This window comes from Oryctolagus cuniculus, chromosome 13 (genome assembly GCF_051225735.1).
Source record: "Oryctolagus cuniculus isolate XC-2025 breed Fujian yellow rabbit chromosome 13, ASM5122573v1, whole genome shotgun sequence".
NCBI lineage: Eukaryota > Metazoa > Chordata > Mammalia > Lagomorpha > Leporidae > Oryctolagus > Oryctolagus cuniculus.
Genome location: NC_142879.1, coordinates 70,067,398 through 70,094,890, shown reverse-complemented (window position 1 = coordinate 70,094,890; position 27,493 = coordinate 70,067,398). Strand labels below are relative to the sequence as shown.

Below are 27,493 nucleotides of genomic sequence, written 5' to 3'. Positions count from 1 at the left end.
CTATCTACTTTTCCTACAGAAGTTTTTTTTTTTTTGTCTTTATTTTTTAATGTACTTATTTATTTGAAAGCCAGTGTTACAGAGGCAGAGAGAGAGAGAGAAAGAAAGTCTTCCATATACTGGTTCATTCCCCAAATGGCCACAACAGCCAGAGTCTGCCAATCCAAGCCAGGAGCCAGGAGCTTCTTCAGGGTCTCCCATGCAGGTACAGGGGCCCAAGGACTTGAGCCATCTTCTACTGCTTTCCCAGGCCATAGCAGAGAGCTGGATCAGAAATGGAGCAGCCAGGACTTCAACCAGCACCCATATGGGATGCCAGCACTGAAGGCGGCGGCTTTACCCACTATGCCACAGCACCGGCCCCAAATCCACTCTTTTCAAACAAGCTCCACGCACTATGCCACAATGCCACACACACACACACCCTTTTTTTAACACTGAAGTTTGAAACCAGCTTGGGAAGTTTAGTCCAGAACAAAACAGTGTTGCCTAAGTGCTATCTATTCACACTGGCATTCCTTCTTTACATTTTAGCGCCATTCCACAATCCAGTCTGCTCAAATCCTCCCCAGGAGTCCCTTGGCAACCCTGGTTTCCAGATGGAACAAGTCCTAAACAAGGTGTCCCTACAAAGAAACCGACCAGAAAGGTGATGCTAGATTTGGGGACATTTCTGCTTAGCAGAATGGCAAGAAAGCGACCCTTTGTTATTTTTTCTCACTAAAGTCCTAACTACAATTTTAAAAATCAAGACTGTGTTTCCTTGCTGCCCTCCACTGGTCCAGAAATATGGTGCTGTGGTGAAGTCCTCTCCAGTCCATGGATACTTCCAATCCAGGCAAAAGTACCTAAAACTTTCTCTGTACAATGAAGGAAGTGGTGTTTCATTCATAAATGCTCAAGGCTTTCGACTGCCCTGCCCAATAGAACACACCATCTGAACAGAGGAAAAGATCAGAGGTAGGGGCCAGCATTGTGGCAATAGTAGGCTAAGCCTCCACCTGCAGTGCAGGCATCCCGTGTGGATGCTGGTTCAAGTCCTGGCTGCTCCACTTCCAATCCAACTCCCTGCTCATGGCTTGGGAAAGCAGTGGAAGATAGCCCAAGTCCTTGGGCCACTTCACTCACATGGGAGACACAGAAGATGCTCCTGGCTCCTGTCTTTGGCCACGTAGGGAGTAAGCAGTGCATAGAAGATCTCTCTGTCTCTCCCCCTCTCTGTCTGTAACTCTGCCTCTCAAATAAATAAACTAATTTTTAAAAGAACAGAAATACCAGGTGGGTTTCTTAAGGAGGACAGTTGGGTTGAGCAAGTTGTGCAAGAAGGCCTGTATCAGACCCTTACTGTGTCTTTATTATGTCCTCCTGAAGCCTTTAATAAAAGGTCAATGTGTTATATGGTGTTCTTAATTGGAGAAGCATCTGTCACGACAGGAAATTGGTAGGTTGTGGGTTTATCAGGACAGAAATGCAAACCTCAGCTCTTCCTGAGTTCCAAAGCATTCATTTCAGCAACTGAACGAAATAACCGACTTCACACACTGAAATTATGTCAACTATCTTTATTAATCTTGTTGTAACTCCAGATGATTTTCCTTGAGACAATACTATTTCAGTTTTACTGTTTTTACTTCCATCACCACACCCTCATTGCACTGCAGAATTCACTGTATGCAATCAAGTACCTGAGCCATGGTTTGTGATTTTGTTAACGAGTGATAGCACAGATGACACCATCACAAGGGAAGGGTTTTCTTCTGACACCTGGTTTTGTTTTGGGTTCCTGTAGGAGAGTTTTAGCAAAGGGTGGTTTCAAAGGTTGACTCGTTCCCCCTTCACAAGTCGACTTCGAAATATAAAAACATCCTGGAAATAAGGCCAAACAGAAGGAATTTATGGAACACTTCTATTTGCCTACTCACCATCTACATAGGGTTAAATAGGGGGAAAATTCCCCATAATTGCTACACTGGTTAGTAAGTAAACCATGTTCTCAGACTCCAATTAATGTAATATCTAAAATAGTGCCACCACACTAAGTCAGTGGGGGCCCCACATCGCCAGCCCTGGCTGAGGTGGTGCACCTGCTAACTGCAGGGAATGTCTCGTAACGCTAGGGCTGGGAGAAGAAAACAGGAGAATGGACATGAACGTGCTTTGATACCTCACAAAGAATTATAAAGCAGATCACAACAATTAGTACCGCCATTCCCAGTAAGCCTGAGGAACAATGACCTGCTCGATAACTCAATTAAATATAGGAGGCATTTATTCAGCATAGCCTTGCTGAATTCAAACATATGTGCAGCTGGACCTCATCATATCTTCAGGGCACTGGTTCCAGGACCCCCAGGGAATACAACATCTAAGGCTGCTCCAGTCCCTCGTCTGAGTATCAAGTAGTGTATAAAACCTGAATCTAACCTGTGCACATCCTCCTGCCTACTTCAAGTCATCTTTAGAGTCTTCATAATATTAGTACAATGACTATGCTATGTAAACAGCTGTTCTGGATCATTCAGGGACTAATGACACAGACAATTTGTCTGCTGGTCACCGGTAGCTTTGACTGTCTGCTCGTTAATAAGGAACAGGTCTGTATGTATTCAGAACAAGTGGAATATTTTTTCAAATGTTTCTGCTTGTCTTTTATACATTGGATGATTGACTCTACAGACGCAGAACTTGCAATTAAGCAGAGCTGACTGCATACTGTGTTTATCCTATGTTGAAATTCAGGGTGTCAGATATAAGTCCCAGTGGACAGATTAGGTTGTCTGTGTGAGGCATTTTAAGGACTGAACAAAAGGCAAGGGACAAGATTTCGTGGGAAAAATGCCAAGACCTGCCAGCTGGGGTCACACCTGCAGGTAATGAAGGAAGAAGATTCTCATGCTGGGAAGCTACTTCAGAAGGTGCACTCTGCACCTCCCAGAATTAACCTGGGTGGGAGAACCATGAAGCATCTGAAGACACACCTGACACCTGTACCTAATTTTTCACAAGCGTACCTTCAAGTCCACGGTGCCCTCATAGCCCTGGAATTTATCCGCCATTCGTGAAGCTTCCTTCCCAATGTTTTCTTGGCTGGTGCCCTCCACATCAATGTAGTGGCAGTCGGCACTGGCGTAATGGCAGGAAATGGCCTGTGGAGAGTGGTGAAATTGAGAAACACATCCCATTGCTGCCAGCAACCAACCAGGCAGGGAGGCCTTCTCTTACCCATCCAATTCTACACTGGAAGCCTGCTCCATGGGACACAAAATCAGTGTCTCTGTAGCTCAGCTCCATCCCTCTCCCAGGACCCCAGTTAAAGGCTAACTGAAAATTTACAAATGGTTTTAACCAGGTGTGATAACTGAGGCAGCTGAGCCGATCATTGTTTTTTAAAAGGTGTAGATGGGGGGCTGGTGCTGTGGCATAGTGAACTAAGCCTTTGCCTATATCACCAGCGTCCCATATGGGCACTGGTTCATGTCCTGGCTGCTCCTCTTCCAATCCAGCTCTCTGCTAGGGCCTGGGAAGGTAGTAGAAGATGGCCTAATTACTTGGTCCCCTGCACCCATGTGTGGACTTGGAAGAAGCTCCTGGCTCCTGGCTTCAGATCAGCCCAGCTCTGGCCATTGCAGCCAATTGGGGAGGGAACCAGTGGATGGAAGACCTCTCTTGGGAAAGCACTTGGGTCCTTGCCCCACACAGACTTCCAGGATTCTGCTTTCAGCCTGGCCCAGCTCTGGCTATTGCAGCCATTTGAGGAGTGAACCAGTGCATCAAAGATCCTCTCTCTCTCTCTCTCTCTTTCTCTGTCACTTTGCCTTTTAAATAAAAAGTACATCTTTAAGAAAAGAAAAGGTATAGAGGGGACAGGAAACACAATCCCCTAGGTGAGAGAACTTTGCCATGGGATTTTCCTAAGCCCCACAAAGCCAGGTATCCCAAGTAGCCCGTCATCTTCTTAGTTCCAAGGCTAGTCCCCCTGCCAAATTTGGGAGGGTTAGTATTCTGATGGCAAGCATGAAAACAAAAGACACCGTGGAAAGAAAACCCATGCCCACCTCCTCGCAAATCAGAGGGAACACTTCAAGGCCAAGGCCGCTGTTTCCTTCAAGGCAAAGGCTTAAGTTATGTGGTTCTTCCCGTTCCAGAAAAACTTATACACAGACCTAAGTGGCAAAGCAACGTTAAAACTCACTGTCTTTGCCACAGGTCAGATATCTTAAGGTGACTGCACCCTGCAGGAGGACTTACTACTTTGCCCAACACATGGAGCTTCCAGAGAGTGGAGTGACAAACTCCATTTCCTTAGGTGAGCCCCCGTGTAGCCACAGCAGAGCCCCAGGCAAAGGCAAACACGTGTGCGCCGGCATTCACATTGTTATGTCATGATGATTAATATTTTTCCAGGGCATTAAGGCTACTGAAAACATCCTGGAGGAACACTGCACAGTCAGGTAGTAAAACCCACAGCGACATTTGCATAACTGTCCCTGCACCTCCTCACTCCTGTGGCTCGGAGGGCTGTGTGAGTGCAGAGTCCAATCCCATCTTCTATTTAAGATTCTGGCATTGTTGCACAGGATGGGTTGTTTGTGTTCATTGTGACTTGGGAAAAATGTAAGGGACCTTGATTGCTGAGGTTTTATTGGAATCCTCTGAATTTTTTTAAGTTTTTTTTTTTTTTTTTGAGAGGTCAAGTACAGAGACAGAGAAAGACAGAAAGATCCACCATCTGCTGGTTCACACCCCAAATGACCACAATGGCCAGAGCTGGGCCAGGACAAAGCCAGGAGCTTCATCCGGGTCTCCCATGTGGGTGGAGGGACCCAAGCACTTGGGCCATCTTCCACTGCTTTCCCAGCCATAGTAGACTCTGGATTGGAAGAGGAGCAGCTGGGACACGAACCAACAGACATATGGATGCCAGCACCACAAGCAGAGGCTTAGTCTACTACACCACAGCGCTGGCCTCATCCCCTTAAATTTTGCCCCTGGGGAGGCTTCCTCAACTTGCCTCAGCCTAATCTGGGCCCTACTGAGCCCAGGGAAGAAAATGAATGGATGGAACATGAAATGTGACCCCTGACCTTTGGCCTCAGAGAGGCTTCAGGGATTGGTGGGAACAGCATGATGAACTGGAAAGCCCCACTGGGCCCCAAAGGAGCTCCAGTATTGGGTGTGGACAGCATGTTATCCTGGGAGAATGTGCACCCATGGGACCGTCAGTCTGTGAGACCAAGAAGTCAACCATCCGGGGTGTGTGAGGATCCTCATTCCCTTTTGAATGCAAGCAATGAAATTAAAACCTTCTAAGGCCAAGGGATTAAAAAAGATACATATATATCTCTATATATATCTCTATATCTATGTAGATATAGATATATACAGATGCATATATATGGCTGAAGTCCATTCTGGCTTCAGGGCAATCAATTCAGAATCAATACAACAGTATTGGCTCAATACTGTTTTCCCAGCAGTAATATTAACATGAAGTTCCCTCTGGTTATCCTTTACACAAGCATCTAAATTCCACATTTTTGCCCCAGAAGAAGCCATCCCGAGCACGTTCATGTGTCAGTAGTAATATCCACATGATTAGGATCCTGAGGTCCTCTGGCTTCTCACTGATAAGAGCCAAAAAGGCACAAGGCCCAGAAATTGATTTCCTGGTAAACAAACTGGACTAAAGTCCAGTTTAGTTAAAACTCGCACACCCTTCACATTTTCATATATCTTAAAATTTTTGTTTCTAACTCATCATCTCTGAAAGCTGCAGCAACGTGAACGCATACCTTCCGGAAGCCTTGGGTTCTGTTCCGCCCGGATCCATGGATGAGCAAAGGATGAAAGAAAACTGTGTCCCCCTTCTCCATCACAAGGTGCACGCGGGCGTTGTTCTTCTCGTAGTCCTGGATCCCGTGGTACATTATGTTAACTCCTCCCTGCGACACACAAGAGAAGACACAGCTAAACACGAGGAAGCAGCAGCATCAGTAAAAACTTGTTCAACGGCTCACCACGGGAGCACGGGCGCTCTCTGTTCTTCCAAGAGAAAGAGACATCTGAATCAGTCTTGGAAAAGTGTTCAGGGGCCAGCACTGTGGTACATGGGTTAAGCTTTGGCCTATAATGCTCGCATCCCATATTGGCGCCAGTTCGAGTCCTGCCTGCTCCACTTCCAATCCAGCTTCCTGCTAATGTGTCTGAGAAGGCAACAGATGTTGGCCCAAGAACCTGGGTGCCTGCACCAATGTGGGAGACCAGGAAGAAGCTCCCGGCTTTAGCTTGGCCCAACCCCAGCCCTTGGGGAGGGAACCAGCAGATGGAAGTGCTCTCTCACTCCCTCTCACTCCCTGTCGCTCCCTCTCACTCTCTCTCGCGCTCTGTGTGTGTGTGTGTGTGTGTGTGTATCTCTGCCTTTCAAATAAATAAAAGAACCTTTAAAAAAAAAACAGAAAGAAAGACAAAGTTTTCCATACACAAAAGCCTCTCGGTGCCTGGTTTGAGAAGTCATGTGTTGGTATTAAAATCTTTGAAATTTCATGACTGAGTCAAACAGGAAGCCACAGACGGGCTTTGCTTTTTGGATCAGTACAGGGGTCACCCTTATCCGCCCTCCTCCTGACCCTGCCAGCTGACTCTGTAACAGTCTTTGCCAGCAGTGTCCTCTCCCAGAGCTCGCGAACATTCTTTTCCATTACAGGGGCGCGTCTCTGAGAGGCCAGTCCTTCTGAAATAGGGGCAGGGTGGAAATGCTCAATTTGTACTTTATTTACTTTTTGCTCAAAACCATTTATGTCACGTCCTTAGTAAGAAAAAAACAAAAAGAATACATTTGGTGTTTGTTTCAAACTGTTTCCAAAGCAAGTTATCGCTTTAGGTAATGGGTTGCTTCTTTATTGCAGAAACACAAGTGAGAAGCATGTAAAGCTTGCAAGCCTCAGGGTGTGGTTTGGCTTAGCTGTGTAGATGCCTACACTCCACATCAGGGGCCTGAGTTCCATACCCGCCTCCAGCTTCAACTAATGCCGACCCTGCGAGGCAGCAGAATATGGGGCAAGCACTTGGGTTCCTGGGGCCGGTGCTATGGCACAGTGGGTTAAAGCCTTGGCCTGAAGAGCCAGAACCAGCATCCCATATGAGTGCTAGTTCTAGTTCCGACTGCTCCTCTTCGGAACAGCTCTCTGCTGTGCTCCAGGAGTTCAGTGTAGGATGGCCCAAGTCCTTGGGCCCCTGCACCCACATGGGAGACCCAGAAAAAGCTCCTGGCTCCTGACTTCGGATCTGCACAGCTTTAGCCATTGTGGCCATCTGGGGAGTGAACTAGTGGATGGAAGACCTCTCTCTCTCAGTCTCTACCTCTCTCTGTAACTCTGCCTTTCAAATAAATAAAAATATCTTAAAAATAAATAAAATAATAAGCTGTAAGCTCCTATTTTAAAAAATTACTTGGGTTCCTGCCACCCACATGAGAGACCTGGCCTGAGCTCCCAGCTCCTTGGTCTCTGCCACTGCGGGTTTCTGGGGAGCGTGAACCAGTAGATGGGAGTGCATGCATGCGCTGTGTTTGTCTCTGAAAGAAAAAGAGAAGGAAGGAAGGGACAGAGGGAGGGAGGGAGACAGCGAGGGAAAGAGAGGGAGGAGGGAAGGAAGGGAGAGAGGAAAGACAGACAGCGAGAAAGACAATAAAGTTCACAGTGTGGGAGTTTACATGGGTCACTGGGGGGCAGGGAGGCAGGAGCACCCATTCAGCTTCCCAAGGGATCCCAAATCCCATGCCTCTGTCTGCGCCCACTTCCCTGCTGCAGAGTGGTGAACCTTGACCCAGTGCCCTTCTCTTCTGGCAAAAGGTGGAAACGTGACCCAGGCTCAGTGAGTCAGACCCCCAGCCCTGCAGCTGCCACCACTCTGAGCCCCACAGAGGGGACAGCCCCAGCCTGGCCCTGGAGTCCTACAGACATCCCTCGGCCTAAGGCATCCAGAGCCTCTCCTGCTGCTTACTTGCATTAACTCTCACCAAAACCGGAACTTCATGGATGATCTCACAATTCCAAGTTTTTCTAACAGGATCCAGACTGAAATATTTTCACGTAACACTAATCATCCGTGCAAGAATTCTAACTAACGGAGTCGAACGTTCAGAGGTTCTTCACTTCTAAAGACCTACAACCCCCACTTCCTGCCGCAGGTGCTCTTCCAGCCCAACCATCTCTCAGGCCTTCCCGACCTCCTCATCTTACGCCTCAAATGCTCATGATCTCCTTCTGGTTCCTCTGGCTCTGGACGCCCACAGCTCCAGTGCATCCTGGGCCAGAGTGTCAGCCTATTCTTCCTCAAGGACCGATCTGATGCCGCCACTCATTGGCTTAAAGGAGCATACCAGTCCCCAGCATCTACAGCTGCACGGATGAACAAAGCCAGAAAGTAACTCAGTGTTTACCTGTGATTAAGAGAGCTTATCTCGATTGTGGTGGGGATTGCACAAGGGTGTGTTTGTGTGTGTGTGTATCAAAGTGATCATGTTATAGACTCAAAATATGCTCAGTTTGGGGCAAAGATGATGACTGGGAAACCCACATGCCACATCAGAATGCCTGGTTTGAGTCCTGGTTCCTAGGCTTCTGGACCCAGCTTCTTGCTGACACACATCCTGCGACACAGCAGGTGACAAGTACAGTGTGTCCCTGCCACCTACTGGGGACACCTGTCCAAGCCCTGGCTGTTGTGATCATTTGGGGAGTGAATTTGCAGATGGAGGAGCTCTCTCTCTCTCTCCCTCTCTCTCGCACCCTCTCCCCCCCCCACCCCTCCCCTCTCTTTCTGTCTCTCTGCCCTTTAAACCAGGCCTCTCTGCTTGGGCCATTCTCCCCCGACCAGCCCTCCGAAGAGCCCTGCTGGCCTTTGCAGTTGGAGCACACGATCCCTTCCTCTTCTCCGCTCTCAGAGCCACAGTCAGCGAGCAGACTCGGGGGGCACGTATCACCCACATCCAGGGCTGAAGTGCTTACGTCTTCCTCTGCGATTAGGCCATGCCATCTCGGGCCCTCCGCAGCACCTGCTCAAGTTCCCCACCTGGGCCGGTTTTCAAACGCGTGTTCAAAGGACAACTACACTGGGTGTTTGGTCTGACATCCTCCAACTGATCGCACTTCTAAGTCTCAGGACAGCGCTTGGCTAAGAAAGGCAGTGCCCTCTCCCCTGTATGCTCTTTATGGATGCTGAGTGAAATTTAAAACCGGGAAGGAGATTCGGCTCCTAGACAGACCTACCCCCCACTGCGGGTAGTTGTGCGGCTTCAGGGGGCCTTTGTGGGTGCCGGGAAGCACCACCAGACAACCGTTGTTCCGGTCAATGTGCTCCATCGCGGTCCACGCACAAACAATGAGATTGCTGGGCCGGAAGGGGAAATAGTACAGATCCTGGTGCAAGGGATGACGGGACGTCTTCTTGCCTGAAAGAGAACCTGCTGTTAATAGACGTTCAAGGGCAGACAAGAGGCCCTGTGGTTAAGACACTGGTGAGGACATCTGCATCCCCATTCAGATGCCTGGGTGTGATACTCAGTCCTGGCTCCTAACTCCAGTTTCTTGCCACTCTGCACCCTGGAAGGCACTGGGTGAAGATGGTTCAAGTACCTTAGTTCCTGCCACCCAGGTGGGTACCTGGATTGAGTTCCTGGCCCAGCCCCAGGCATTGCAAGTATCAGGGAGTGAATCAGAAGATGGGCTCTTTCTTGAGAGGGCTCTCGCTCTCTCTCTTTTCTTCTCAAATTTTTTTTAATTTTAAATAAATAATCAAATTAAATCTAATGTCTTAAAAAGACATTTGTCCAAGTCTCAGAATTCCTTATCCTTTGCCTAGAAAACCAGAAAAATGAACTATCCCCAGGAAATGAAACAACACTACAGAAAAATCAACCTTGAGAGAGAAGCAACCAACTGGATGTCAAATCAAATGCGAAGGGGCCAGTACTGTGGAGTAGCAGTGCCACATCCCATATGGGTGGGGGTTTCAGTCTTGGCTGCTCCACTTCCGATCCAGCTCTGTGCAATGGCCTGAGAAAGCAGTTTACTGTGGCCCAAGTCCTTGGGCCCCTGCACTTGCGTAGGAGACCCAGAAGAAGCTCCTGGCTTTGGATCGGCCCAGCTTTGGTCATTGTGGCCATTTGGGGAGTGAACCAGCCACTACAACTGCAGGAGCAAAGCCAGTCTGAAGCCAGAAGCCTGGAAGTTCTGCACCACCAAGGTCAGAACATCAACCTCACATATGTTAATTGAACAATTTTTTCTTGCTTCTCCTTAATAAGAAGAGTCCTGGAGTACTGTGGTGGCACCGCTGGTTAAGTACCACCTACAATGCTGGCATCCTTTATGAGCGCTGGTTCCAGTCCTGAATGCTGCACTTCCAACGCAGCTCCCTTCTGATGCACCTGGGAAGGCAGCAGAAGATGGCCCAAGTGCTTGGGCCCCTGCCACCCACCAGTGAACTCAGGGGGCTTCCATAGCCTTGGCAGCTCATGACAAGAGCCCAGGGTGATTACTGATGCCATAAACAAGAGTGTCAATTTGTTAAGTCAACAACAGGAGTCACTGTGCACTTACTCCTCATGTAGGATCTTTGTCCTTAGTATGCTGTACATTGTGATTTAATGCTATAACTAGTACTCAAACAGTATTTTTCACTTCTTGTTTCTGTGTGGGAGCAAACTGTTGAAATCTTTACTTAATGTATGCTAAACTGATCTTCTGTATATAAAGAGAAACGAAAATGAATCTTGATGAGAATGGAAGGGGAGAGGGAGTGGGAAAGGGGAGGGTTGTGGTTGGGAGGGACGTTATGGGGGGGAAGTCATTGTAATCCATAAGCTGTACTTTGGAAATTTCTATTCATTAAATAAAAGTTAAAAAAAAAAAAGAAAGAGGGTTGGAGGGAGGTTACGGGGGGGAAAACGCTATAATCCAAAACTGTACTTTTGAAATTTATATTTATTAAATAAAAGTTTAAAAAAATAAAATTAAATAAAAAAAAATAAGAAGAGTCCTTTACCAACATCTGGAGGTTTGTTAATCAGCATTGCGTGCATGGCCATAATATTGGGTCCAGTGAAGCACTCCACATATTTCAAGATCTAAGAAAAATAAGGGGGAGGGGGAGGAACAAAGTTTCATGGGCAATCAGAAGTACAGGCCAGTGGCACCAAGGCCAGCTACTCTATGACAGGCAAGATGGTAACAGTCAGTATTTCACAACACTGCGAACAAAGCATGGCAGAAAATCCAGAAACTGGAAACCACTCTAAATCTACAACCCGTTGAATTGGGCAGGCTTGTCTGAGTAGCTGGGAATATAACCTGTTTCTCTTCTACCAGAAAGGGGTGCGTTTCTGTAAGGTATCAGCCTAGAAGGCCAGGACCAGCCCTTCTGCCACCCAAAGCCACAGACAGTGCCCAGGGAGAAACGGCTTCCTTTTTCTTCTTGGAGACCCTGCACAAGAACGACCCTGCCTAAGTGGGCCCAAGGGCAGCATCTGGCCCGGCAGCTGGGTTTGAGTCCCAGCTCTGTGCCCAATTCCAGCTCCCTGCTCGTGCACACGCTGGGAGGGAGCAGCTGATGGCTCAAGTCGCTGGGTTCTTGCCACCCACGTGGGAGACCTGGATTGAGTTCCAGCGCCCACCTTTGGCAGGCCCAGCCCTGGACACTTATGGGCATCTGTGGAGTAGAATTGTGAGTGGAGATTTCTCCATCAGTCTGCCTCTCAGACAGTAAGAGAAGAAAGGAAGAGCTCAGCAGGATTCGCTGCTGTCAGGAGCGGCCAGGTCAGAGCAGGGCAGCAACTCAGAGGACACTGCACAACCAGTGTGCCCTCCCCTCCACGTCTTCACATAGGCAGGAAGCAGGCCCAGTCACAGGAAGCAGGCGTGCAGCAGTGGACAAGAAAAGCAGGTCCTGTGCCTGTGCAGTTGGAGGTCCCGTGAGAATCAAGATACTGACTCAGTCATGACCTGGGAGCATTGTGGGTGCACGGCCAAGGGTGAAGTCAGATCAGGGAAGAAGACGGCATTCAAGCGTGGCCGGGTCTGATTCCAAAACAGGAGGCAGGGCCCGCTCCTCCTCACAGCCTGATCTCTGCTAGGTCGGGAATGTTGGCAGTTACAGCCTGAAACACTTGAAATGTACAAACAGCTCGAGAGGCAGGCCTCACGGTTCTGTCTACACCAAGCCTGGGACTGTGCACCTTCACTTGGGCTCGCGCTTATAAACCCCCACGGCTGAGAGCCATCCCCACCATCCCTGCTGTCCTCCGTACTGTTCTTTAGCCAGTCACTTGCCTCAATTACATCAGCTTCCTTCTAAATCTTATCCCCAGTACTAACTTCCTGAAAATCGTTGAGTTCGATGTGCTGGTGATGCTTCCCAACACATGGACAGAGAAGTAACCATTCACGTAACTCGTACCTCCTGAGGGCGCTACAGGAACTGCCAATATTCACCCAAGGTATTCACAGCAGCGTTTCGCCAACCACAAGTTGTCACCCACCATCCCGCAGCCGAGTTCCATCTCCAGCACAGGACTGCACGACAGTCCAGGGGGCCGCTTCCCCTCGGTCCTCTGTCTGGGACCTGGATGTGACGGCACAGGTGGCATCCCTGTACAGCCCACCTCTGGGAACCAAGCTCTCTAACAGCACCTGCTTATAATTCCTATACTCCCTGGGAAGCCTCCTGCTGAGCCATTCCAACAAATGGCTCGGAAACTAAGACTCTGGTATACTGCAGTTTGAAAGTTACCAGGTGGCTCCATGCAGAGGGCTATGGGAGGATGACAGGCACCCACTGTAAGTGAAAAACACAAGGTGACAGCCAGGAGGTTCCTGATCCCCGACACAGGCAGGAGATGTACAAGTGAGAGAATTCCCGACGTATACACTCAACAGGGAGCGAGGTTCCGGGGAGCTGGGGTCACTCCTTTTTGCTTCATGTCTTTGTGTACTGCTTAGACCTTTTCTTATTTGTTTTTAATTTGATTTATTTATTTAATTTTGACAGGCAGAGTGGACAGTGAGAGAGAAGCAGAGAGAAAGGTCTTTCTTTTCCGTTGGTTCACCTTCCAATTGCCGCTGTGGACAGCACGCTCGGCCGGCGCATCACGCTGATCCAAAGCCAGGAGCCAGGTGTTTCTCTTGGTCTCCCATGCGGGTGCAGGGCCCAAGCACTTGGGCCATCCTCCACTACACACACCCAGGCCACAGCAGAGAGCTGGACAGGAAGAGGAGCAACCGGGACAGAATCCGGCGCCCCGACCGGGACTAGAACCCGGTGTACCAGTGCCGCAGGTGGAAGATTAGCCTATTGAGCCGGGGGGCTGGCCTGTTTAGATCTTTTTTGTAAATATGGTTCATGCTTAAAGAATAATACTCTTGGATGGCGCCGCAGCTCACTTGGTTAATCCTCTGCCTGTGGCTCCGGTACGTTGGGTTCTAGTCCCAGTTGGGGCGACGGATTCTGTCCTGGTTGCTCCTCTTCCAGTCTAGCTCTCTGCTGTGGTCCAGGAAGGCAATGGAGGATGGCCCAAGTGCTTGGGCCCTGCACCCACATGGGAGACCAGGAGGAAGAACCTGGCTCCTGGCTTCAGATGGGTGTAGCACTCCGGCTGCAGCAGCCATTTGTGGGGTGAACCAATGAAAGGAAGACCTTTCTCTCTGTCTCTCCATCTCTCACTGTCTAACTCTGCCTGTCAAAAAAAAAAAAAAAAGAATGCTCTTTTTCAAAAAAAAAGAAATCTGATTTTTAAATCAAAGCATCCTGGGGCCAGTGCTGTGGCATAGCAGGTAAAGCTGTCGCCTGCAGCATCAGATTCCGATATGGGCGCCGGTTCAAGTCTCAGGGGCTCCACTTCCAATCCAGCTCTCTGCTATGGCCTGGGAAAGCAGTGGAAGATGGCCCAAGTCCTTGGGCCCCTGAACCCACATGGGAGCCCCGGAAGAAGCTCCTACTCATAGCTTCGGATGCGCCCAGCTCCAGCTGTTGCGGCTATTTGGGGAGGGAACCGGCAGATGGAAGACCTCTGTCTCTCCCTCTCTCATTCTGTAACTTCTATCTCTCAAGTAAATAATCAAAAGAAAAAAAATACATGAGTTTACGTATCGTGGCCCCAGTAACTTCACGCCCGTTGTCTTGGAAGGGCTGTGTCCCGTTCACCCAGAATTCTGTTCCTTCTCAACAGACACACGGCTCCTCAAGGCTGCCATCCCTGGCGCTGCGGGTGCGGTCATTCTCTGTCTGGGGAGGGGGCTGCTCTGGCTCTGGGCACTGTAGCATGGCTGAGCCCCGCTACTGCGGCATCCCCGGCTCCCACCCAGGAGAAGCCAACGGGAGCCAACCAAAAACCGCCAAATACCCACTGGGGGCCCAAAGCACCTCCAGCTGCAGACTACAGCGCTTAGAGCCACATGTGGGAAGGGGCAGGAGCAGCAGATCTGGGGGCAGGGGTGCAGGCTTACAGCCCGGTGATGCCACACACAAGCCCAGCACACAGAGCCTCTGACCTCGGGCAGGGTGCAGTATCTGAAGAGCTCCTCGTCTTCCTGGAAGTCCTGGACCTTGGTAACTGATTTCTCACTCAGGTTATGCTCCGATTTCACAATGGCCACATCTTTCATCACCATTAAGCCCGGTGGTCTCACCTCCTTTCTGCAGATTCTTTCAAACTCACTCCTAGGAAAATAAATTTGCATACGGTGTCATGAAGCCGGGCTCCCAGCACCTGTCCGGCCCCGCCCTGCCAGAGGGACCTACAGACTCCAGCAGCAGGTTTCCCTGCACAACAGAATAGTCCTGGCGACAGGGAGGGGACACGGCCACCTCAGACGTGCCAGCCTCCTTACTGCCAGGCAGGGATCACCCTACCACAATGAAAACATTGCTCAGCTTGGCAAACCTGCAGGGAAACAGTTTTGTGCTTTTGGTTGCATGGTAAAAATGATGGCCACACGCCAGTCGCGTTCACCGCGTGCCAGCCCCCACTTGCTACGTTTTCCTTACTTGTCACTGTACTTAGTCTTAGCCACTGGGATGGCGACACTGTCCCGATGGCCATTGCACAGATGAAATGTAGCAGGGAGGGGACACGGAGTCGCGGAAACCTAGGCAGATGGCCCAGGACGAGGCCCTCAGTCTAGCCCAGAGCTCATACCCAGCTCCTAACAAAGTGAATCACTGCAAACACGGATCAGGGAGAGGCGGGTCTTGACTCGGGTCCTCATGCCACAGAACACACAGTTCATAACGAACAAAGAGTGCTACCGTACCTGAAGCGCTGAATGTCAGCATGCGACACCAGATTCTTAATGACCAGATACCCGTTTTCTTCATAAAATTTTCTCTGTTCTAGGCTTAGAACATTATTATCCAGAGTATACCTAAAGAAGAAAAGATTTCCAAATATCCTTATAAGAAAACAACATGTATCAAGAACCTAAGAAAGATTCATACTCTACTCTCCAATCTGTTATTTCTGTTCCTCACTGTAAGGAACTAATCTAAAACAACCTAAAAAGCAAGGACTGTAATTAACCCCCCAAAAAACTGCAGTAATAGAAGAAAAATTATCCAACATTATGAGCGTACTTCAAACAGTTTGAGGGAAATAGAGTAAAAATACAAGTTTATTGAGGTACAAAGAATTTTTTTGAAATCTATGCAGAGTATTTTCACAGTCTAGATTTTCCACAGACTTTTTGAACACCCCGGTATATCCACTCAATAGCTTATGACTCCAGCATTAAAAATAAAAGGCATGGGGCCAGTGCTGTGGCATAGCGGGTTAAGCCACTGCCTGTAGTGCCGGTATCCCATATGGATGCCAGTTTGAGACCCAGCTGCTCCACCTCTGATCCAGCTCTCTGCTATGCACTGGGAAAGCAGCAGAAAATGGTCCAAGTCCTTGGGCCCCCACAACCAACCCAAGTGGGAGATCCAGAGGAATCTCCTGGCTTTGGATTGGCACAGTTCCAGCCATTGTGGCCAACTGGAGAGTGAACCAGTGGGTAGAAGACCTCTCTCTCTCTCTCTCTCTCTCTCTCTCTCTCTCTCTCTGCCTCTCCTCTCTGTGTGTAACTCTTTCAAATAAATAAATATTAAAAATAAAGGGCATATGGTAGTTTGGATGATGTTTCTTCTAATACGATATGAGGACCGTGATGTAAAGCCAAGACACTACTTGTGGAAAGACTGCAGGGGCAGGTGTTTGGAGCAGCAGCGTAAGTCATCCCCTGAGACACCTACATCCCATTCCTGAGTGCCTGGTTCGAGTCTTGGCTACTCCATCTCTGATCCAACTTCCTCTTAATGTGCATCCTGGGAGGCAAGAGATGATGGCTCAGCGGCTTGGATTCCTGCACCCACGTCAGAGACTTGGAAGGAATTCTGGGCTCCTGGCTTCAGCCTCGGCCTAGTCTCAACTACTGTGTTCCTCTGGAGAGTGAACCAGGGGGTGGTAGCTCACTCTCTCTTTTTTTGCCATTGTCTTTCTCTCTCTCTCTCTCTCTCTCCCTTTCAGATAAAATGAAAATACATCAATAAAAACTTAGAAGAAAAGTTTAAAACCTGCAACAATATATCAAAAATAATTTGTAAGAGTGAGTGCCTTTCAGCAATGGAATTATAGATGAGTATATAAGATTTTTGGTGTAATGAATATATGTGGTTTTTCAGATGGGAAACAATTTAATACACTTTTAATTTTCTGGTTGGTGCATTCGTAGAAGTAATCAAAGTGACAACATCCAAGTAAGTACACAGCATGTCCACAGACTCAAGCTACATAACCCACTCCTTGACGTGAGCCCTTCTGCTCTGTAACACAGCAGGGTACCTGGACTCTAGAGCAATTAATTATGCACTTGAAACCACGTAGAGCAGAAGAAATGGTATCTGAGAGGTAGAAAAACTAATTACCCCATTTGATCATTTTATATTGCATACATGTATCAAATTACAACATCATATCCCATAAATAAGTATAAATCTTAACCAGCAATTTAAAAATTGGAATTATTGCTAATAATATTTATTACAAGAAGAATATTTATGAAGGTCAAAGCTTTCTCTATCAAAAGTGACTTAAGATATGCCAGAGATGCTAGCTAGCTAATATGTCAATATAACTAGAAGCTAATTTAAATGTAATATATATCATGCCTGGGTTATTAGTTATGTAGTTTCTGATACTGTTCCTTCCTTCTGAAATTTACATATAGAAAATTAAAGTGAACACACGAAACATTTTCCCCAACTTTACTGATTAGAACTAGTTCTGGAGGACTGGTGCTGTGGTATAGTAGGTTAAGCATCTGCCTGTGACACCAGCATCCCATATAGGCACCGGTTCAAATACCAGCAGCTCCAGTTCCAAACCAGCTGCCTGCTGATGGCCCGGGGAAGTAGTAGCAGATGGCCCAAGTGCTTGGCCCCAGAACCCTCTTGGGAGACCCGAAGAAGCTCCTGGCTCCTGGCTCCTGGCTTCGGATCGGCACAGGTCGTGCTGTTGCGGCCAATTGGGGACTGAACCAACGGATGGTAGACCTCTCTCTCTCTCTCTCTCTCTGCGTCTCCTTCTCTCTCTGTGTACCTTTTTCAAATAAAATAAATCGTTTAAAAAAAATAAAAAATCACAGTTAGATCTACTTACTGGAATTTCTGAGGCTGGAAACTGGCAGGGGAAGATGTCCCTGAAGTGGGGTGGGCTACCTAGGACGTGAATTAAGGCAAATAAGGTAAAACCGAGGAGCAAGCCGTTCCGAGAAATAGCCCCCCACCCCCACCCCTCCGTGCTAGTTCAGTTCTCAGGAGACAGGCATCTTCCTGAACAGACGCGGGAGCTCTGACTTCACTCCTCCTCGGACAGGTGCACACCGCGGCTAAGGCGCTTTGGCCTCTACCACCTCACTTCATCTTCACAAGGACCCTGGAGGTGGCCGGAAGATGCAGCACCCCCCGCTTTGGCATTTGTGAGCAGGGCTCTGGGCGGCCTCAGAGAAAATGGCAAAGTCCTCCTCCGGATCACCTCCCGAGACCGCAAAGCAAGAAACGGAGCCCCTAAGGGCGCACGGCCTCCTCCCCGCTGCCCGGCTCGCTCTGGGGGAAAAGTGACCTAGAGGGGACGAGCACACGGAGGCCATCGCCCCGGGCCCGGGCCCGAGCAGCGCGCGCAGGCACAAGGATACGATGGCCGCGGCCAAGGGGTGGCCGAGGTGTCCCAGCACGATCCTCAGGCGGGCGCCAGCGCGCAGCTGATCCATGACGGCGGTGCTGAGACCCCATGGCCTCGGACTTAACTCTGCAGGCAGCACCGGAGGCGGGGCGGCCCCGCCCAAGACCGGGGCGTGGACGCGCGCGGCACTAGGGATCCCTGGTTCGCCGCCCCGGCGTGGGCTGGCCGGGCCACCGGGCTGCGGGGACGTTCTCCCAGCGACCGGGGGGAGGGGGGTCCTCCCGGCAGCACCCAGACTTGGGGGCCAGGGACTGGACGGAGGCCCTCCAGTGACCCGTGGCTGAGCGGAGAAGGGACCCAATCCGTTTAACCCCACGTGGCTCTCCTTCCACTAACTGCAGAGCGCACGCAAAGTCAAAGGTTCACCCGTGCAAGTCACACGCCTGAGCCCTTTGGCCTGTGACCCCTCCTCCCCCAGAGCCCCCGAGGTAGCAGAAGGACCTCGGGCCTGCTCCTTGCCCTACTCCCTGTTAACCTCCGCCGCCTCCCGGGTCACCGCATGCAAGATCCTGATCCTTTGCTGGCCGGCTGGGATCGCGGAGGCGCACCTGTCTTTTGAGCCCCACTTCAGAGGCTGAGCCTTGGAGGAGCAACTACCAGATGGGGAGCGGACCAACTGGTGTCTCCCTACCGCCCTCGCCTGGTGAGCAGTAGGAACTGCTAAGAAGAAAGAGAGAGAGAGAGAGAGAGAGAGAGAGAGAGAGAGAGAGAGAGAGAAACTAACTAAAAATATGAATGGGGCTCACCTGTCACCTGCTTGGAGCTCAGACCTCGCCCGCACTGGGCCTGGCAGTGACTGCGTTCCCACCTACTTAGACCTGCACTGGTTATGCTGCTCTCAAATGCCCTCGTTGAGCAGGTGTGTGAAGATCCCCGCCTCGGCTCTGTTAAAACATTTTTTAAGATTATGTTTCAATGTATGATTGTCACCGCGAGAAGATAAAATCCTTGAACGACTACAATCGTCCTTCATCTGTTTAAACTCCAAGGGATGTTCTTTTACTTCCTTCCTTCCTTCCTTCCTTCCTTCCTTCCTTCCTTCCTTCCCTCCTTCCTTCCCTTCCTTCCTTCCTTCCTTCCTTCCTTCCTTCCTTCCTTCCTTCCTTCCTTCCCTCCCTCCCTCCTTCCCTTCCTTCCTTCCTTCCTTCCTTCCTTCCTTCCTTCCTTCCTTCCCTCCCTCCTTCCCTTCCTTCCTTCCTTCCTTCCTTCCTTCCTTCCTTCCTTCCTTCCTTCCTGTAGGAGGCAGGTGTTGAGCCTAGGAGTTCAGAAGCCTGCATACCACATGGGCGTGCCTGGGTTCAATTCCCAGCGTCAGCTCCTGTCTCCAGCTTCCTGAGAGGCGGCGACGACCCCAGTGGTTGGGTCCCTGCCCTCCACACTGGGTATCTGGACTGTGGCAGTCTTGGATTGAGTTTCTGACTTGAGCCAGCGCAACCCATGCCTTTGTGGGAATTTGGGGGAGTGAAACATCCAATGGGAACACTCTCCTTCTCTGTTCCTCTCAAAGACATTTTTAAAAAACAATTTTTAAACAAATGTGTTCATTTACGAACCCATGGGGAATTAAAACAATTTTTTAAATAAAGGGGTCATTTGGTTGATGTTATTTGCATTCTTAAGCAGCAGTTTGGACTACTTGGACATTTCCTGAGTAAGCATCTTCAGGAACTGTAGTGTTTATCTGGGGCCAGTGCTGTGGGTAGCAGGTAAAGCCGCTGCCTGCAGTGCCGGCATCCCATATGGGAACCAATTCGAGACCTGGCTGCTCCACTTCCAATCTAGCTCTCTGTATGGCCTGGGAAAGCAGTAGAAGATGGCCTAGGCCCTTGGGCCCCTGCACCCCCATGGAAGACTTGGAAGAAGCTCCTGGTAGGATCCTGGCTTCAGATCGTCCCAGCTCTGGCTGTTGCGGCCACTTGGGGAGTGAACCAGCAGATGGAAGACTCTCTCTCTCTCCCTGCCTCTCTTTCTCTCTCTGTGCAACTCTGACTTTCACATAAAATAGATAAACCTTTATTAAAAATAAATGAAGTGGGGGCCGGCACCGTGGCTCACTTGGTTAATCCTCCACCTGCAACACCGGCATCCCATATGGGCCCCGGGTTCTAGTCCTGGTTGCTCCTCTTCCAGTCCAGCTGTCTGCTATGGGCCGGGAGGGCAGTGGAGGATGGCCCAAGTGCTTGGGCTCTGGACCCGCATGGGAGACCAGGAGGAAGCACCTGGCTGCTGACTTCGGATCGGCGTTCCTCCGGCCATAGCGGCCATTTAGGGGATCAACCAAGGAAGGAAGACCTTTCTGTCTCTCTTTCACTGTCTAACTCTATCTGTCAAACAAATTTTAAAAATGAAGTGTTTAATAATTATTTATTTAAATTTGAGTGGCAAAGCAAGCGAGCCGGATGCTGAACTCCAGACCCCGTCACCAATGGTCTACATCATATTGCCTCTAGGATTTCTTTTCTTTCTTTCTCTCTCTCTCTCTTTCTTTCTTAAAGAGTTATTTATTTGAAAGGCAGATTTCCAGAGAGGCAGAGACAGAGAGAGAAAGAGAGAGGTCTTCCATCCGCTGGGCCACTCCCCAGTTGGCTGCAACGGCCAGAGCTGCGGTGATCCGAAGCCAGGAGCCAGGAGTTTCTTCCCCGTCTCCCACCTGAGTACAGAGGCCCAAAGACTTGGGCCATCTTCTACTGCTTTCCCAGGCCATAGTAGAGAGCTGGATTGGCAGTGGAGCAGCCAGGACTTGAACCGGCGCCCATTTGGGATGCCGGCACTGCAGGTGGCAGATTTACCCACTATGCCACAGCACCGACCACACCCCCCTCAACAAAGGATCCCTGACACCTCCAAAAGATGGTGTCTCCCTTGCTGGAAGATATGTTCACATCCTAGTCCCCAGGAAAAGGTGAGTGTGGCCTTGTGTGGAAACATGGTCTGTTTTTTTTCCTTTCAGATTCAGGGTCCTGAGATAAACTCAGGCTGGGACCATTGGGGCTAGGCCACTGGGAGGCACTAAATCTAACACAACCACAACAAAAATCTCTCTGGGTGATTTGACATGCCCCTGCTCCCCACCCCACCCCCATCCTGTTGAGAATGGTGGATCTGTGGTATTTGGTGGTGAAGAAGGGGTGGGGAGGAAGGGACTAAGGAGGGAAAAGTCACACTCACACACTTGCACACACAACACATATGCTTCCCGTTTACTGCCATTCCTTTAGATCTGAATTACAATTTCAGTTCTGCACCAGAAATTGAGGTGTTCTCATGTAAGAATAATTAAAAAGAAAAAACAGGATAAAGACATTTCCAATAGCACAAACACAACTAAGCCATAGGCAGTGGTTTGAATACAACAATCTTGATGTGAATGGAAGGGGAGAGGGAGCGGGAAAGGGGAGGGTTGCGGGTGGGGCCCTCCACCAAACACTGTAACTCCAAGAAGTTCAGACTCAGCGACCCATTAACAAAGAAAGCTCAACAGGACGCTTGCTTACTCAGAGGTTTCCAGCACACTTTATTTTGCAGACCACTGGCCTGCGGCTCGAGGACCAACGTCTGTATAAATGCCTGTGAAACGTCCGGATAGCTTCAGTTCTGCAGCAGCCTCTCACACACCAGCCGCCACACACGGCTACAGTCCAGGCGCTGGTGCAGAGGGGCTGCCTCGGTTCCCACGGGAGGGCTCGGCCAGGTAATGCCTCTTCCAGGGAGCCTCCCCTTCCCGGGACGGAGCCTTGGGCAACAAGTGGATGGGTGTGCAAGTGCAGCTCTGGTGCCCGGAGCAGGAAGTGTTCAGGCCCTGGGAGAGACGCGGCGCTTTCTCCGACGACAGACACTCAGGGGCTCAGTGCCCCACGCTTCGCCCACGGTTCACCCCACAGGAATTGCCCCTGCTTGTTTACTGGGTGAAAATATAAGGAAGCCTCCGTTTTTTAGCCAGACAGTCAACACCTGTTAAATAGCCTATTGTTTCTAGAACTACAAAATTCAATTCAAGAAAATATAGGTCCCGTGAAAGACTTAAAGTTTTATAAAACTAAAATCTAGTTTTCCCCGATAAATTGTACTTTAGGCAAAACCCTCCCGATGCTTCTAAAATAATACTATAAGGGGCATCTGCTAATACAAGAGCAATTAAAAAATTAAATATTTATTTGAATAACAAGTTTAAGTTCAAGCTGTAATGTTAGCAATGCCGATTTTTAACACAGATCACAAAAAGCATGCACAAAAAAAGGACTGGTGCCAAGGGCAAAATACTGCTAAGAATTAGGCTAAATAGCTACTGATTTTAACAAAAGGCTTGCAATCATTATACAAAATATATAATGTATTTTTTCACTTTTATTTAATAAATATAAATTTCCAAAGTACAGCTTATGGATTGCAATGGCTTTCCCCCCACATAACTTCCCTCCCACCCACAACCCTCCCAACTCCCACTCCCTCTCCCATTCCATTCACATCAAGATTCATTTTCAATTATCTTTATACACATGAGATCATTTTAGCATATAGTAAGTAGAAATTTCAACAGTTTGCACCCACACAGAGCATAAAGTATAAAATACTGTTTGAGTACTAGTTATAGCATTAATTCAGATTGAACAACACATTAAGGACAGAGATCCTACATGAGGGGTAAGTGCACAGTGACTCCTGTTGTTGACTTAACAGATTGACACTCTTGTTTATGGTGTCAGTAATCTCCCTAGGCTCTTGTCATGAGTTGCCAAGGCTATGGAAGCCTTTTGAGTCTGCCGACTTCGATCTTATTTAGACAAGGTCATAGTTAAAGTGGAAGTTCACTCCTCCCTTCAGAGAAAGGTACCTCCTTCTTTGATGGCCCGTTCTTTCCACTGGGATCTCACTCAATTGTGAACTGAAATTGATCACATGGACTAGTGAGATGGCATTGGTACATGCCACCTTGATGGGATTGAATTGGAATCCCCAGGCAGGTTTCTAACTAACCATCTGGGGCAAGTCAGCTTGAGCTTGTTCCAAATTGCACATCTTCTCCCTCTCTTATTCACACTCTTAGATTTAACAGAAATCAATTTTCAGTTAAATTGAAACACCTAGGAATAATTATGTGTTAATTACAGAGTTCAACCAATAGTATTAAGTAGAACAAAAAAATAGTAAAAGGAATAAAGTATTAAGTTGTACATCAACAGTCAGGACAAGGGCTGATCAAGTCATTGTTTCTATAGTGTCCATTTCACTTCAACAGGTTTCCTTTTTGGTGCTCGGTTAGTTGTCACCGATCAGGGAGAACACATGATATTTGTCCCTTTGGGACTAGCTTAATTCACTCAGCATGATGTTTTCCAGATTCCTCCATTTTGTTGCAAATGACTGGATTTCATTGTTTTTTACTGCTGATAGTATTCTATAGAGTACATGTCCCATAACTTCTTTATCCAGTCTACCGTTGATGGGCATTTAGGTTGATTCCAGGTCGTAGCTATTGTGAATGGAGTTGCAATAAACATTAAGGTGCAGACCGCTTTTTTGTTTGCCCATTTAATTTCCTTTGGGCAAATTCCAAGCAGTGGGAAGGCTGGGCTGTATGGAAGGGTTATATTCAGGTTTCTAAGGAATCTCCAGACTGACTTCCATAGTGGCTTGACCAGTTTGCATTCCCACCAACAGTGGGTTAGTGTCCCTTTTTCCCCACATCCTCACCAGGTCGGTAGATTTCTGTATGTGAGCCATTCTCACTGGGGTGAGGTGGAACCTCACTGTGGTTTTGCTTTGCATTTCCCTGATTGCTAGTGACCCCAAACATTTTTTCCTGTGCCTGTTGGCCATTTGTATTTCCTCTTTTGAAAAATGTCTATTGAGGTCCTTGACCCATCTCTTAAGTGGGTTCTTTATTTTGTTGTTGTGGAGTTTTCTTGATCTCTTTGTAGATTCTGGTTGTTAATCATTTATCTCTAGCATAGTTTGCAAATATTTTTTCCCATTCTATCGGTTGCCTCTTCACTTTCCTGACTTTTTTTTTTCTGTACAGAAACTTCTCAATTTGATGCAATCCCAATACTTAATTTTGGCTTTGACTGCCTGTGCTTCCGGAGTCTTTTCCAAGAAGTCTTTGCCGGTGCCTATATCTTGCAAGGTTTCTCCAATGTTCTCTAATAATTTGATGGTGTCAGGTCATAGATTTAGGGCTTTAATCCATGCTGAGTGGATTTTTGTGTAAGGCGTAAGGTAGGGGTCTTGCTTCATGCTTCTGCATGTGGAATCCAGTTTTCCCAGCACCATTTATTGAATAGACTGTCCTTGCTTCAGGAATTGGTTTTAGATCCTTGATCAAATATAAGTTGGTTGTAGATGTTTGGGTTGATTTCTGGTGTTTCTATTCTGTTCCATTGGTCTATCCATCTGTTTCTGTACCAGTACCATGCTGTTTTGATTACAACTGCCCTGTAGTATGTCCTGAAATCTGGTATTGTGATGCCTCCAGCTTTGTTTTTGTGGTACAAGATTGCTTTAGCTATTCGAGTTCTGTGCTTCCATATGAATTTCAGCATCATTTTTTCTAGATCTGGGAAGAATGTCTTTGGTGTCTTGATTGGTATCACATTGAATCTATAAATTGCTTTTGGGAGAATGGACATTTTGATGATGTTGATTCTTCCAATCCATGAGCATGGAAGATTTTTCCATTTTTTGGGATCTTCTTCTATTGCTTTCCCTAAGATTTTGTGATTCTCATCGTAGAGATCTTTAAGGTCCTTGGTTAAGTTTATTCCAAGGTATTTGTTTGTTTTTGTGGCTATTGTGAATGGGATTGATCTTAGAAGTTCTTCCTCAGCCATGGCATTGCCTGTGTATCCAAAGGCTATTGATTTTTGTGCATTGATTTTATATCCTGCTACTTTGCCAAACTCTACTATGAGTTCCAATAGTCTCTTAGTAGAGTTCTTTGGATCCCCTACGTAAAGAATCTTATCATCTGCAAAAAGGGATAGTTTGACTTCTTCCTTCCCAATTTCTATGCCTTTAGTTTCTTTTTCTTCCCTAATGGCTCTAGCTAAAACTTCCAGAATGGTATTGAATAGCAGTGGTGAGAGTGGGCATCCCTGTCTGGTACCAGATCTCAGTGGAAATGCTTCCAACTTTTCCCCATTCAATAGGATGCTGGCCATGGGTTTTTCATAAACTGCTTTGATTATATTGAGGAATGTTCCTTTTATACCCAATTTGCTTAGAGTTTTCATTATGAAAGGGTGTTGTATTTTTTTTTATAATTTTTAAAATTTTTTTTTGACAGGCAGAGTGGACAGTGAGAGAGAGAGAGAGAGAGAGAGAGAAAGGTCTTCCTTTTCCATTGGTTCACCCTCCAATGGCCACCACGGCCAGCATGCTGCGGCTGGCGCACCACGCTGATCCGATGGCAGGAGCCTGGTACTTCTCCTGGTCTCCCATGGGGTGCAGGGCCCAAGCACTTGGGCCATCCTCCACTGCACTCCCTGGCCACAGCAGAGAGCTGTCCTGGAAGAGGGGCAACCGGGACAGAATCCAGAGCCCGGACCGGGACTAGAACCCGGTGTGCTGGCACTGCAAGACAGAGGATAAGCCTAGTGAGCCGCGGCGCCAGCCAAGGGTGTTGTATTTTATCAAATTCTTTCTCTGCATCTATTGAGATAATCGTATCGTTTTTATTCTGCAGTCTGTCAATGTGGTGTATCACATTGATTGATTTGCACACATTGAACCATCCCTGCATACCAGGGGTAAATCCCACTTGGTCTGGGTGGATGATCTTTCTGATGTGTTGTTGCATTCTATTGGCCAGAATTTTATTGACAATTTTTGTGTCTATGTTCATCAGGAATATTGGTCTGTAATTTTCTTTCAATGTTGCATCTTTTTTGGCTTAGGGATTAAAGTGATGCTGGCTTCATAGAAAGAATTTGGGAGGATTCCCTCTTTTTTGATTGTTCTAAGTATTTTGAGAAGAAATGGTGTTAGTTCTTCTTTAAATGTCTGGTAGAATTCAGCAGTGAATCCATCTGGTCCTGGGCTTTTCTTTGATGGGAGGGCCTTTATTGCTGTTTCAATTTCTGTCTCAGTTATGGGTCTGCTTAGGTTTTCTATGTCTTCATGGTTCAATTTAGGTAGGTTGCCTGTGTCCAGGAATCTATCCATTTCTGATAGGTTTCCCTGTTTGCTGGCATACAAGTCCTTGTAGTAATTTTTTTTTTTTTGACAGGCAGAGTGGACAGTGAGAGAGAGAGACAGAGAGAGAAAGGTCTTCCTTTGCCGTTGGTTCACCCTCCAATGGCCGCCGCTGCAGCCGGCGCACCGCGCTGATCCTGGCAGGAGCCAGGAGCCAGGTGCTTTTCCTGGTCTCCCATGGGGTGCAGGGCCCAAGCACCTGGGCCATCCTCCACTGCACTCCCTGGCCATAGCATAGAGCTGGCCTGGAAGAGGGGCAACCGGGACAGAATCCGGCGCCCCAACCGGGACTAGAACCCGGTGTGCCGGCGCCGCAAGGTGGAGGATTAGCCTATTGAGCCACGGCGCCGGCCTTGTAGTAATTTTTGATGATTCATTTTATTTCTGTGATGTCTGTTGTCACTTTCTCTTTTTCATCTCTGATTTTATTTTTTGGGTCTTTTCTCTTTATTTTTTTAGTCAGTTGGGCCAAGGGGTGTCAATTTTGTTTATTTTTTCAAAAATCGGCTTTTTGGCTGATTTTTTGTAATTTTTTTTTTTAGATTCAATCCTGTTGATTTCTTCTCTGATGTTAATTATTTCTCTTCTCCTACTAGATTTGGGTCTGGTTTGCTGCAGTTGTACTAGATCCTTGAGATGCACTGAAAGCTCATTTATTTGGTGCCTTTCCAATTTCTTGATGTAGGCACCTATTGCTATAAAGTTTCCTCTTAACACTGCTTTTGCCGTATCCCATAAGTTTTGATATGTTGTATTGTTATCCTCATTTACTTCCAGAAAGTTTTTGATTTCTCTTTTGATTTCTTCTATGACCCAGTGTTCATTCAGGAGCTTGTTGTTCAGTCTCCGTGTGTTTGCATACACTCTAGGGATTCCTGAGTTGCTAATTTCCACCTTCATTTCACTGTGGTCTGAGAAGCTGCATCACATGATTCTAATGTTTTGAATTTGCTGAGACTTGTTTTATGGCCTAGTATGTGGTCAGTCCTAGAGTGGGTTCCATGCACTGCTGAAACGAATGTAAATTCTTTA

General features: G+C 48.0%; 1 protein-coding gene across 1 annotated transcript; it reads right to left on the bottom strand.

Moving 5' to 3' along the window:
• Positions 1-1,596: 1,596 nt before the first annotated feature.
• LOC149122660 (phytanoyl-CoA dioxygenase, peroxisomal-like) lies at positions 1,597-18,862 on the bottom strand. Its single transcript, XM_089312333.1, has 9 exons — positions 18,225-18,862; positions 17,690-17,748; positions 15,309-15,419; positions 14,547-14,715; positions 11,047-11,128; positions 9,270-9,451; positions 5,793-5,942; positions 3,012-3,146; positions 1,597-1,866 (listed from the first exon to the last, which is right to left on the bottom strand). Exons 1-9 carry the CDS (start codon positions 18,297-18,299, stop codon positions 1,813-1,815), a joined length of 1,017 nt encoding a protein of 338 aa, XP_089168459.1. The 5' UTR covers positions 18,300-18,862; the 3' UTR covers positions 1,597-1,812.
• Between the last annotated feature and the right edge of the window lie 8,631 nt (positions 18,863-27,493).